General features: G+C 45.3%; 2 protein-coding genes across 4 annotated transcripts in view; one reads left to right on the top strand and one right to left on the bottom strand.

The window, feature by feature from the left end:
* The window catches only part of LOC137325076 (calcium-activated chloride channel regulator 1-like), a 38,872-nt gene extending 32,672 nt beyond the window's left edge, over positions 1-6,200 (bottom strand). Inside the window, exons 1-4 of the mRNA XM_067989773.1 lie at positions 6,136-6,200; positions 5,480-5,676; positions 5,322-5,382; positions 3,362-3,460 (exon numbers count right to left, since the gene is read on the bottom strand). Coding sequence (XP_067845874.1) covers positions 3,362-3,460; positions 5,322-5,382; positions 5,480-5,676; positions 6,136-6,200 — 422 coding nt within the window. The remainder of the gene's footprint in view (positions 1-3,361; positions 3,461-5,321; positions 5,383-5,479; positions 5,677-6,135) is intronic.
* Positions 1-13,825, top strand: part of LOC137324958 (outer dense fiber protein 2-like) — a 133,411-nt gene that overhangs the window by 111,674 nt on the left and 7,912 nt on the right. For all 3 annotated transcript variants that reach the window (XM_067989649.1, XM_067989650.1, XM_067989648.1), the window contains 2 exons: positions 6,302-6,464; positions 10,327-10,452. In XM_067989649.1, the coding sequence (XP_067845750.1) occupies positions 6,302-6,464; positions 10,327-10,452 (289 nt within the window). The remainder of the gene's footprint in view (positions 1-6,301; positions 6,465-10,326; positions 10,453-13,825) is intronic.

Below are 13,825 nucleotides of genomic sequence, written 5' to 3'. Positions count from 1 at the left end.
GGACAGCGCGCGGTGGCGCTGAGAGTCCGAGAGTGCATGAAGGATCTGACAGGAAGGGCCCTTCTCACCACCAGCCAAGCTATGTCTTGGTGCTTGTTTGAAAGTTCTGGCGATGAGGCGTTCTGCCAAATGACATTGACAGTCTGCTCGGGGAACCAACCGACAGGATCCATCATCTCCTTTTCATGCAGGGCCTCGAGGACGTTACGTGCGGACCACTTGCTGATTGCCTTGTGGTCAAAGGTGTTTTTCTGCACAAACTTTTCGATGAAGGACAGGTGGGGCGGAACGGTCCAACTGGACGTAGTGTTCCGTGGCAGCATGGCCAGGCCCATCCTTCGCAACACTGGGGACAGGTAGAACCTCAGCACGTAGTGACATTTTGTGTTTTCGTACCAAGGGTCCACGCAAAGCTTGATGCAGCCGCACACAAAAGTGGCCTTCAGGATGAGGGCCACGTTGGGCGCACCTTTTCCCCCTTTCTCCAGAGATTTGTACATCGTATCCCTGCGGACACGGGCCATTTTTGATCTCCAGATAAAGCGGAAGATGGCTCGGGTGACTGTCGCGGCGCAGGAGTGAGGTATGGGCCAGACCTGTGCCACGTACAGCAACACCGAGAGCACCTTGCACCTGATGGCCAGGTTTTTGCCCACAATCGAGAGGGATCGTCGATCCCACAGTCCCAGTTTCTGCTTCACCTTGGAAATACGCTCCTTCCAGTTTTTGGTGCATGCCCCGGCCCCCCCGAACCAGATCCCCAGCACCTTCAGGTAATCCGACCTGACGGTGAAGGGGACAAAGGATCGGTCGGTCCAGTTCCCAAAGAACATGGCCTCGCTCTTGGTGCGATTTACCCTGGCCCCTGAGGCCAGTTCGAACTGGTCGCAGATGCTCATCAATCTGCAGATCGACAGTTGATCCGAGCAAAAGACGCGACGTCGTCCATGTACAGGGAGGCCTTGACCTGAGTGCCTCTGCTGCCTGGGATCATCACCCCACTTATGCCCGCATCCCTCCTGATGGACTCGGCAAAGGGTTCGATGCAGCACACGAACAAGACGGAGGAGAGAGGACAGCCCTGCCTGACTCCAGATTTGATCGGGAAGCTTTCTGATTCCCACCCGTTGATTGAAACGGCGCTACTGATGTTGTGTAGAGCAGTTGGATCCAATTGCGGATTCCCTCCCCAAACCCCATTTTGGAGAGCACGTCCATCATGTACATGTGGGATATTCTGTCAAAGGCCTTCTCCTGGTCCAGGCTGATCAGGCAGGTGTTCACCCCCCTGTCCTGTACGTACGCGATCGTATCCCTGAGTAGCGCTAGGCTATCAGAGATCTTCCTGCCGGGTACGGCGCAGGTCTGATCGGGGTGGATCACCACCTCCAGGGCTGACTTGACCCGACTGGCGATGATCTTGGACAGAACCACTTGGCTCCAGACCTCATTACAGCCTTGGTCCAAACATGGACAAAAGAGCTGAATTCCAGAGGTGAGGTGAAAGTGACTGCCCTTGACATCAAGGCAGCATTTGACCAAGTATGACACCAAGGAGCCCGAGTAAAATTGAAGTCAGGGGGAAAACTCTTCAGTGGCTGGAATCATACCTAGCACAAAGGAAGATGGTAGTGGTTGTTGGAGGCCAATCATCTCAGCCCCAGGACATTGCTGCAGGAGTTCCTCAGGGCAGTGTCCTAGGCCCAACCATTTTCAGCTGCTTCATCAATGACCTTCCCTCCATCATAAGGTCAGAAATGGGGATGTTCGCTGATGATTGCACAGTGTTCAGTTCCTTTCGCAACCCCTCAGATAATGAAGCAGTCCGTGCCCACATGCAGCAAGACCTGGACAACATCCAGGCTTGGGCTGATAAGTGGCAAGTAACATTCGCGCCACACAAGTGTCAGGCAATGACCATCTCCAACAAGAGAGAATCTAACCACCTCCCCTTGACATTCAACGGCATTACCATCGCCGAAACCCCCACCATCAACATTCCGGGGGTCACCATTGAGCAAAAACTTAACTGGACCAGCCATATAAATACTGTGGCTACAAGAGTAGGTCAGAAGCTGGGTATTCTGCGGCGAGTGACTCATCTCCTGACTCCCTAAAGCCTTTCCACATCTACAAGGCACAAGTCAGGAGTGTGATGGAATACTCTCCACTTGCCTGGATGAGTGCAGCTCCAACAACACTCAAGAAGCTCGACACCATCCAGGGCAAAGCAGCCCGCTTGATTGGCACCCCATCCACCACCCTAAACATTCACTCCCTTCACTACCAGCGCACTGTGGCTACAGTGTGTACCATCCACAGGATGCACTGCCACAACTTGCCAAGGCTCCTTCGACAGCACCTCCCAAACCCGCAACCTCTATCACCTAGAAGGACAAGAGCAACAGGTACATGGGAACACCACCACCTGCACGTTCCCCTCCAAATCACACACCATCCCGACTTGGAAATATATCGCCGTTCCTTCATCGTCGCTGGGTCAAAATCCTGGAACTCCCTTCCTATCAGCACTGTGGGAGAACCTTCACCTTCAGATGGCAGCAGTTCAAGAAGACGGCTCACCACCACCTTCTCAAGGGCAATTAGGGATGGGCAATAAATGCTGGCCTCACCAATGACGCCCACATCCCATGAACGAATAAAAAAAATATATAGCCCTGCCACTCTGATTCCTCCCCTCCTGTGCAGCAGAGCCACCTTTGGTGCCACGAACTTGGCTCTTGCTGCTTTCCCCTGATAAGCCATCTCCCCCAACAGTATCCAAAGCGGTCCATCTGTTTGAGAAGGAGATGGCCCCAGGGGACTCCTGCTCTACCTGCCTAGTCCTTTTACCCTGCCTGGCGGTCACCCATTTCCTTTCTGCCTGCGTAATCTTTACCTACGATGTGACCACCTCACTGAACGTGCTAGCCACAATAATCTCAGCATCGCGGATGTTCCACGGTGAATCCACCCACAGCTCCAGCTCCGAAATACAGTTAGTCAGTAGCTGCAGCTGGACACACTTCCTACACACATGTTCGCCAGGGACACCTGTAGTGTCCATGACTTCCCACATAGTGCGAGCTCTGCTGCCATGACTTGCCTTAGATTTACACTGTGCTCACCTCTCAGAATCTCCTCTCGCTCTTGGACTCTCCTTTTACACCGTGCTCCCGCTCTTGGACTCTCCTCCCGCTCTCGGACTCTCCTCCCGTACTCTCGATAGCTTGGATGACTGTGTCGGCGGAGTTGTGGGGAATGGACCAGACCCTGGCCATGTAGAGCAACACTGCGAGTACGTCACACCTTATCACCAGGCTCCTGCCGGTTTTGGAGAGGGATCGCCCCACCCACACACCAAGCTTCCGTTTGGCCTTGGCGATCCGCTCCTCCCAGTTCCTTGTGCAGGCCGGGGCCGCCCCCAGAGCCAGACCCCAGCACCTTCAGTTGGCCGGACCTGACGGCAAAGGGGACAAAGAACCGGGATTTGACAAAACAGCCACAAGCACCTCTATAGTTTCTTATGCAGTTGTACATTTAAATCAGCTAAGAGGAAGTGGGTAGAAATGTTGGGCACTCCATTTGGTGCAATCAATTATGAACCTCATTACGTGTTATATTCGTCAGCAGATACCAAATCAGAACTCTAAAGCATTGCCTTAATTATTACATTGCCAAATCACACAAGGACTATTAGGTTGAATTTATGATGTGGAGATGCCGGTGATGGACTGGGGTGGACAAATGTAAGGAATCTTACAACACCAGGTTATAGTCCAACAGTTTTATTTGAAAATCACAAGCTTTCGGAGGCTTTCTCCTTCGTCAGGTGAGTGTCGGATTCCTTGAAAATTACGGCATATATAGTCATAGAACGATGCCTGGTGATTACAGATAATCTTTCCAACTGTCCGTTATCAAGGCCATCAAATGAATTGAATAGTGTTCAGACAGAGAAACATTAGATACCAGACTACTGAATATACAAACAGCCAGAACCAAAGACAGAGAGGGAGAGAGAGAGAGAAACATCCGAAAGGAAGAGAAAGAGAGAGAATGACCAGTTGTCTTAAAAACAGATAACTTTTTTTTCCGCTGGTGGGGTTACGTGTAGCGCGACATGAACCCAAGATCCCGGTTGAGGCCGTCCTCATGGGTGCGGAACTTGGCTATCAATCTCTGCTTGACGATTTTGCGTTGTCGTGTGTCTCGAAGGCCGCCTTGGAGAACGCTTACCCGAAGATCGGTGGCTGAATGTCCTTGACTGCTGAAGTGTTCCCCGACTGGGAGGCAACCCTCCTGTCTGGCGATTGTTGCACGGTGTCCGTTCATCCGTTGTCGCAGAGTCTGCATGGTCTCGCCAATGTACCATGCTCCGGGGCATCCTTTCCTGCAACGTATGAGGTAGACAACGTTGGCCGAGTCACAGGAGTATGAACCATGTACCTGGTGGGTGGTGTCCTCTCGTGTGATGGTGGTATCTGTGTCGATGATCTGGCATGTCTTGCAGAGGTTGCCATGGCAGGGTTGTGTGGTGTCGTGGACGCTGTTCTCCTGAAAGCTGGGTAATTTGCTGCGAACGATGGTCTGTTTGAGGTTGGGTGGCTGTTTGAAGGCGAGTAGTGGAGGTGTGGGGATGGCCATAGCGAGGTGTTCGTCGTCATCGATGACATGTTGAAGGCTGCGGAGAACATGGCGTAGTTTCTCCACTCTGGGGAAGTACTGGACGACGAAGGGTACTCTGTTGGTTGCGTCCCGTGTTTGTCTTCTGAGGAGGTCTATGCGATTTTTCGCTGTGGCCCGTCGGAACTGTCGATCAACGAGTCGAGCGTCATATCCCGTTCTTACGAGGGCGTCTTTCAGCGTCTGTAGGTGTCCATCGCGTTCCTCCTTGTCTGAGCAGATCCTGTGTATTCGCAGGGCCTGTCCATAGGGGATGGCCTCTTTGACGTGGTTGGGGTGGAAGCTGGAAAAGTGGAGCATCGTGAGGTTGTCCGTGGGCTTGCGGTAGAGTGAGGTGCTGAGGTGCCCGTCTTTGATGGAGATTTGTGTGTCCAAGAAAGAAACCGATTCTGAGGAGTAGTCCATGGTGAGTTTGATGGTGGGATGGAACTTGTTGATGTTATTGGTGTAGTCTCTTCAGTGATTCTTCGCCGTGGGTCCATAGGAAGAAAATGTTGTCGATGTATCTGGTGTATAGCGTTGGTTGGAGGTCCTGTGCAGTGAAGAAGTCGTGCTCGAACTTGTGCATGAAAATGTTGGCGCATTGGGGTGCGAATTTGGTCCCCATGGCTGTTCCGTGTGTTTGGGTAAAGAACTGGTTGTCGAAGGTGAAGACATTGTGATCCAGGATGAAGCGGATGAGTTGTAGGATGGCGTCTGGAGATTGAAGGTTGAATTTAAACAGTCTTATTTCACTACCCTGTCTGTTTCCTGTATGTAAATAAAATACATGTTAATGCACATGGAGGTATACTTCTGAATCTAGGTTTTAGACATAGGCTAAAGAAAGCACATTGGGAGCATTGCTCTGCTTTCAGTCCTTTTCTTATTTCTTCCTTATTTTTCTGTCCTTTGCTTTCATCTCCTGAAGACATTGGCTCCTTGTTTGCAGACATATCCACAGAGACTGGGTTCCCTCCAATACCAAGGGCACTTCCAGCAGGATAGCAACTAAAATGAAAATAAAAACAGAAAATGCTAGAAAAGCTCAGCAAGCAGCATCTGTGGAGAAAGAAAGAGTTAATGTTTCAGGTTGATGATCTGAAAAGTTAACTCTGTTTCTTTCTCCACAGATGCTGCCTGACTTGCTGAGCTTCTCCAGCATTTTCTGTTTATATTTCAAATTTCCAGCATCCGTGGTATTTTACTTCTGAGTTAAAATGGAAAAACTTGGTTGATTTTCCCCTCCATAACCCAGGTCCAAAATGACCAAATGTCGTGTCTTTACAATTGCCCTGGATGAGATCAGCTAACTCAACACAGACTGGGAATTGAACCCAGGACGATCTTGTCTCTATGGCTCAGCTACTACATACATTTCACATAGGATCCTTATAGTCAGCAATCTAGGCTCGAACCAGTACACAAAAGATAGAAGGGTAGCCTGCTAATCCAGCTCAGAAAACCAACTTTAAATAAACGTTGTTTCGATCGATCATTATTTTATAAGAAGCTTTCCTTTGATAGGCATGCATGTTTTCCACCTGCAATTAGAATGCTTTTCTGTGAGATTGTGGAAAGTGCCTACTTTTCTTGTTTGAATCTACTTAAGAATTTCAATTATTATTAACTTAAGGAAACTGAAGGAAGTTGATTCACAAAACCAAGAGTTAACCGAGACGATGGCAAGACAAGAAGTAGTTCTTTTGCTCAGCAAAGATCAGCTAGAAGAGAGGTCCAGGGAATCTACAGCGTTGAGCCGGCAGTTGGAAGCTGCATTACGTGATGTTAGAAAAAAGGTATGAACTCATCAGTGTTCTGTAAAATTATTTTTCCTTGAGTCTACAATTTTCCTTTTCTTGTTCAGAAAGAATAGAAAGAGAATGATATTTACTATACGCAGCACTAGTGCTGCGTGGAGCAAATCAAACCTTTATAAGCTTTTGTGGATGATAATCGTAAGATTCAGGCTTTATATCAATATGAAGGAAGTGCTTGGGAGGACCTCGCCAGTAATGGGGAATGGATTTGAGGGGTGCCAGCTCCTCGTAACCGTTAAATGTTTCGTGTGATGATAGGAAGCTGCGGGGGCTTCAAAAGTTTTTATGTATTCAGTGTGCCCCCAAGTTGTGCACGAAAGCCACTATGAGGTCCTCTACTTGACAGAAACAGTGAGATAAACTGGAATTTCCTAGTCTATCAGCAATATGATGCAAGAATTGAACAGTGCAACAGTGAATACACTTTACTTCATGTTTTCCAGTGATGACTCAAATTGATCATTTTCAAGAAAGTCATTTTTCGGCACACCAGGCTCCCAGCAGCGATCATTGTGGAAAAATACAATGATTATTTTTTATTGCTTTTTTTATTGGATTCAGACAGCGGCATTATGATTTAACTAGGTGAACTGGAAGCCACTTAGGTGTTCTAATTCTGGATATAAATCTGTGCGCCCCTCCAATTCTGGCCTCTTGCTCATCCCCGATTTTCATCGCTCTACCATTGGCAGCCGAGCCTTCAGCTGCCTAGGCCCTAAGCTCTGGTATTCCCTCCATAAACCTCTCCTCCTCTCTAACTCTCCCTCAGCCTTTAATACCCTCCTTTTAAAACCTACCACTTTGACCAAGCATTTGGTCGCCTGCCCTAATATCTCCTTACGTGGCTCGGTGTCAAATTTTGTTGTTGTGTTCAGCAGCAAGTTGACCAATCCGGCCCTCGGCAGTATGACTGTCCTACAGTTCAAGATATTAGCCAGTGGGTGGGTGAAAATGTGAGAAATGGCACAGAAAGAAGCTTTCAAGCTGATCACCAGAAGAAGAAAGGCTTCTTTCTGTGCCAGGGTTGTGAGTGTTATGACATTCGATAATCTTCTCTGTCATAGGTCCTGGTGGAGAAGTACATTGATGAGTATCCAAGACTTCAGTATGATGGGTTTGTCATATTGAGGTGGACCTGAGCCATTGCATGAAGATACAGTGCAACTCCATGCTAGACCTGTCTGCCAAACTTCTCCTAGGGGAAGATTTTTCACTTTGATCAGTTCAACACCTGTCTGAGACAACATGGTCCAGTGCAAGGTTTAATTGATGTTGACATGCCTTATGCTGCATGACTATCAGGATTGCTTAAAACATCATATTTTAATGCTGGTATTTTCAGTGAGGCAGTTCATCTAGTGCATAAGATTTATAGCTTACTTCAGTTTTGTGGAATACTGAATTTTCACAATATAGTCTCAGTGATTCATTTAGAGGCTGCACAATTGCTTCTAATATCCTGAATGTTATCTCAGACTGCTTTTACACAAGTTTATATAGCAAGCTATGATTTTGTGTGAACTGAAGTTCCTGACAGAAATGGAATTCCTAGTAGGTGTTATTTCTGTCCGGCCGACTATAGGTTGTGGTCCGGCACAATGTACTGTACTCAAACATCGAAGCTATCTGGTATTGTGTCCTAGTCCTTGGTTTCTTCTCAATATGCCTTCAGCTCATTCCTTTGTTCCATGAGGGTTCTTATGAATCATAAAGAGTCTATTTGCAGAGGTCTTTGTTCTTAATTAAATTGTTAATTAAAAGACAGAGCTGTGTGTCCGCTACTACCAAACAGTGAATGTTTTCATTAATTGTACTTTGAATCTATAATTCCTCACTAAACATTGAGATCATAAAAAGAGAGACAAATTTGTATTTACAAATTGAAGAAGAGGAAAACTGCACAGTGCAGTGGTTTTCTCTGCATGAAGTCCATCTTTGTTACATGGCGCCAGCCTCTTCCTTATGGCCTTAGTGATGGTCGTTGAGGGATAAATATTTTCCAGCACACCGGGGAGAACTCCCTGCTCTTCTTCGAAATGGTACCATGGGATGTTTTATATCCACCAGAGAGGGCAGACGGGGCCGCGGTTTAATGTCTCATCTGAAAGACGGTACCTGCGACAGTGCAGCACTCCCTCAGTACTGCACTGAAGTGTCAGCCAGGATTTTCTTTGGAGTGGGACTTGAACCCACAACCGTAAATGCCTCTGGTAGGGTGTGGATGAACTGAGGGACCTAGGGGTTCAAGAACATAATACCCTAAAATTGCGAGTGCGGGTATATAAAGCCATTATTATAATGGCGCCCCATTATAGAAAGGACATTGAAACCATAGGGACCGAACAACGTAAATTCCTTAAGGTAGCTATGAGGAGAGACTTGAGATACTGGGACAATTTCCACTAGAGCACAGAAAGCCAAGAGGAGATTTTCATAGAGCTTTATAAAATTAGAGAGTTTTGCTAGAATGAACAGGGAGAGACTGTTTCCTCCAGTTGGGGAGTCAGTGATGAGGGCTCATCAACTTAAAATTATTACTAAGAAAGTGAGGAGAGATGTTAATAGAAATTTCTTTATACAGAGGGCTGATGGAGCATAGACTGCTCTGCCACATGGAGTGGTTGAGGTAGAAACCATTGCATCTTTTAAGGGGAAATTGGATAAATATTTGAAGCGGAGGAAGCTGCAGGACTATGAACAGAGCTCGGGCCAATGGGATTAGATTTGGATTGCTCTAGCAAAGAGCTGCCACAAACACAATGGGACAAATAGCCTTCTGTGTTGTACCTTCTATTGATTTAAGAAAATTCTTTAAGTCCATGTCGACTAAGTTTGCAAGGGAACCCCTGGTGCATAGAGGACATCTTTCATTCATCCAGTTTACCAGGTTACATTTGTAGATAAGATTAAAAGTTTTTCATCAAAGATACAATGAATACAACAAAAGGAAGTAACATTATCAAAGTACAGCATTCACAGTGCTTCTGGACCTGTACCATTCTGAAACTGATGTGGGAAAAGTATAAATTATTTAGCGTCAGATTGAGGGCTTTTTGGTTTATAGTGAAATCTCGATTATCCACCATAATGCGGACGGGGCATCGTGCTTCCTAATGGAAAATGGTGACTAATTGAAAACCCCCAAATTTTAGTTTTATATGTATATTAAGAAGGGCCATAGGAATAGAATTATAACAGTGCAGAAAGAGGCCGTTCGGGCCCATCATGTCTGAGCCGGCTCTTCGAAGAGCTATCTAATTAGTCCCACTCTTTCCCCATAGCCCTGCAAATTTCTCCATTTCAAGTATTTATCCAATTCTCTTTTGAAAGTTACTATTGAATCTGTTTCCACCACCCTTTCAGGCAGTGCATTCCAGATCATAACTTGCTACCTAAAAAAAAATTCTCTCTCCCCTCTGGCTATTTTGCCAATTATCTTACATCTGTGTCCTCTGGTTACTGACCCTCCTGCCAGTGGAAACAGTTTCTCCCTATTGATTTTTTACTTTATCACAGGATAGGAATGAAGACCAGCACATTATAAATAATATAAATTTAAACTAACTTTTCTCAAGATGAGTTTGGTTTATGGCAGGCAGGAGGAGAGTGACATTAGTGAGCTGTACAATGAGGCAACATCTCACAGAAGATGTCTGCAAAAATTCTGGTAGATAATTAGCAAGGCAAATAATTTAAGTTTGGGTAAAAAGCGATTCCACTGTACCCCTCGTCATGTCTCTATTCACATTACAGTATTATCCTAAAGACCTGTATAGTTTCTAGATGTGTTTATCCCATTGTGTACTGTCATTCTTTAGACATGTTCCCGTTTCATTCCCAGGTCAGCGAAGTGAAGGATCAGACCGCAGCAGGGGAACGTGCACTTCTGAGCAAAATACTCAGTCTCGAATCAGAGTTAAATGGAAAAACAAAGGAACTGAAGCAGCTTCAACGAAATAAGGATAATGTGAGTTTTATGTCTGTCTGTCTGTCTGTCTGTGGGCGAGGGGGAATGGATACTTCTGGTGGGTCACCTGCAAGACAAATTTAAAAATGGGCTGTAAGAAAAAGTGACCTAAAATAAAATCGTACAAAAGCAAAAAAGAAAAGGGGACTATTCCAACATCTGTACCACAAGTGAGAGTACCACTAAAACTTCATGAAGGCCTATCGCTTGTGATGAGAAAACAGGGATAGGCCCAACTCATTTTTCTCCCCCCACTACTTTTTCTCTCCTTCACTCAACGGTTTGCGGCCTAAACATTTCTGAGCCATGAGGAGAATCTGGCCCTATGTGTTAATAGCATTCTCCATCACTGAAGGTGAAAGGAGAGAGAATCCTGAAGTGCCAGTGTCCCACAACTGTGTTGAGATGTGCACCCTTGCAGAGACAAGTGGAGCAGCAAATTCGACAAATGCTGAGGGGCACAGGTGAGGGTAAAACTGGGCTGGTTTGCCCACTGTTTAATGTACATCTGATGACATTCCAATTAATAAATGTTTTATACATATGATAAATATATAAATTTTAAACTAAAAAATCACTTCATTACGGTGCAAAAATATATTGGATAATAATTGAGCTGAGATGATATTAGGTATCATGAGAGACTTGGTAAAACTATGATACTTATTATTGGAGCAGTGAAGGTTAAGAAGGATCCAGTAGAAGGGATCAGAATTACTAGAATTGGAGAGGGTAAAATAGTGAGTCGGTAATAAGTGCAAATAATTTTTTTAACAGAAACAGGCCATTTGGCCCAACTGGTCTATGATGGTGTTTATGCTCCACATGTTATATAAGTTGTATTTATAAAGTGCCGTTCACAACCTCAGGACATCCCAAAGTGCCTCGCGGCCAATAAATTACTTTTGAATTTAGTCACTGTTGTAATATAGGAAACATGGTGGCCAATTTGCACAGGACGATTCCATAAACAGCAAAGAGGTAAATCACCAGATAATCTGTTTCTGATGGTGTTGGTTGAGGGATAAATATTGGCCAGGACTTTGGGAGAATTCCCTTGCTTTTCTCTGAATAGTATCCACTTTGGATCAAAAAAGGATAGAACAGGGTACTTTCTAAATGGTAAAAAGTTAAAAACAGTGGATGTCCAAAGGGACTTAGGGGTTCAGGTACATAGATCATTGAAGTGTCATGAACAGGTGCAGAAAATAATCAATAAGGCTAATGGAATGCTGGCCTTTATATCGAGAGGACTGGAGTACAAGGGGGCAGAAGTTATGCTGCAGCTATACAAAACCCTGGTTAGACCGCACCTGGAGTACTGTGAGCAGTTCTGGGCACCGCACCTTCGGAAGGACATATTAGCCTTGGAGGGAGTGCAGCGTAGGTTTACTAGAATGATACCCAGACTTCAAGGGTTGAGTTACAAGGAGAGATCACACAAATTGGGGTTGTATTCTCTGGAGTTTCGAAGGTTAAGGGGTGATCTGATCGAAGTTTATAAGATATTAAGGGGAACAGATAGGGTGGATAGAGAGAAACTATTTCCACTGGTTGGGGATTTTAGGAGTAGGGGACACAGTCTAAAAATTAGAGCCAGACCTTTCAGGAGCGAGATTAGAAAACATTTCTACACACAAAGGGTGGTAGAAGTTTGGAACTCTCTTCCGCAAACGGCAATTGATACTAGCTCAATTGCTAAATTTAAATCTGAGATAGATAGCTTTTTGGCAACCAAAGGTATTAAGGGATATGGGCCAAAGGCAGGTATATGGAGTTAGATCACAGATCAGCCATGATCGTATCAAATGGCGGAGCAGGCACGAGGGGCTGAATGACCTACTCCTGTTCCTATGTTCCTATTGTGTCATGGGATCTTTTATGCTCAAGTAAGAGGGCAGACAGGGCCTCGGTTTAACATCTCACCTGAAAGACAGCACCTCCTTCGGTATTGCACTGAAGTATTAGCTTAAATTAAGTGCTCAAGTCTCTGGAGTGGGTCTTGAAACCTCGACCCTCTGAATCAGACACGAGTGCTATCACTGAACCATGGCTGACGTAAATTTAAGTACCAGAAGCACAAAAGAAGAAATCTGTTCCTACGAAGGTTATTGAAATATGGAATGCATTAACGCAAGTGGCAATTGGATTCAATCATAATATTTAGGAGGAAATCAGATCAACACTTGAAGCAGACGGTATGGGGAAAGAGCAGGGAAATAGGATTAGAATTTCGTGCTGAAATTTTATGATAGTTGAATTATGCTAATAGTTTTGAAAGGATATGAGATGCTGTGAACAAAATCACTTTTGCCTGTTGTGTAGACAGCGTGATTCAGACATTTTGTCATTTATAAAAACAGTTTTTATGTGCCTTAGTTTGAGGCCAATGCCTCTTGGTTTATTAGGTCTGACAAAACAAGTAAAGATTAACATTTTTTTTAAACTTAAATACCAATTGAAAATAAGGGAATACCCTAGGGCGAAGCATCTTAATATTCTTCAGTGAGTGTCCATCTGCTATATACACTCTAGTATGTAATTTAAAAACTTACAAACTCGCCACCTGGTGGCTAGCCTGCAGATTGGAGCCACCATCTTTGCCACGTTAGCAGCTTGAGTATAGAGACCGAACATACTGTTACCTAGCCTCCTACATACCCAGTGTGTATCAGCTTGGATTAGGTGCTAACATTTTGCCTAGAAGGCTGTGGGTTCAAACCCCACACAAGTGCCTGAGTAGATAATCCAGACTTGACATTCCAGTGCAGTGCTGAAGGGGTCCCATATTTTCAGAGATGAGGTTCCATTTGCCTGATCAGGTGAATGTTAAAGATCGCATTGCACTATTTGAAGAAGAGGTCGAGTTTTCCCAGAGTTTGGCTAACGTTTCTCTCTCTGTCAACACCGCCTTTTTAAAAAAAAACAGGATGAACTCTTCATTCATCATCTTGCTGTTTGTGGGTTGGTGCAGGAGCAGAATTGCTACTTCATTTTCCTGCATAACAACAGTCACTGCACTTTGCATTGTTTGGATGCCAATATAATGCAAAAAATATTATTGCTTCACTTTAGTGAGGTGGGGTATTGAGAGCAACGACATGGCAAAAGATCAACCGAGTTTGTTTTTTTTATATATTTGAGTCCTGGAAATGCAACAAAAGTATAGGTCCTGATTACGAGAGGTGAGTTTTAAAACTTTTGTTGGTTGGCTTTGCCCCTTTACTTTCTCCCCAGTTCCTTGCATCAACTTAGGAGAGTAAGCCTGTTCATGAACCTCTGCCAAAGCTGCTCTGAGCCATCCTCCAGAAACTGCATCACAGGACCCCGGGAATGACTCTCCCTCTAACTTTTTTCTCTTGCACCCGTCTCC

Source organism: Heptranchias perlo, chromosome 9, assembly GCF_035084215.1.
Source record: "Heptranchias perlo isolate sHepPer1 chromosome 9, sHepPer1.hap1, whole genome shotgun sequence".
Classification (NCBI taxonomy): domain Eukaryota; kingdom Metazoa; phylum Chordata; class Chondrichthyes; order Hexanchiformes; family Hexanchidae; genus Heptranchias; species Heptranchias perlo.
This window is presented reverse-complemented; position numbering and strand designations above follow the sequence as displayed.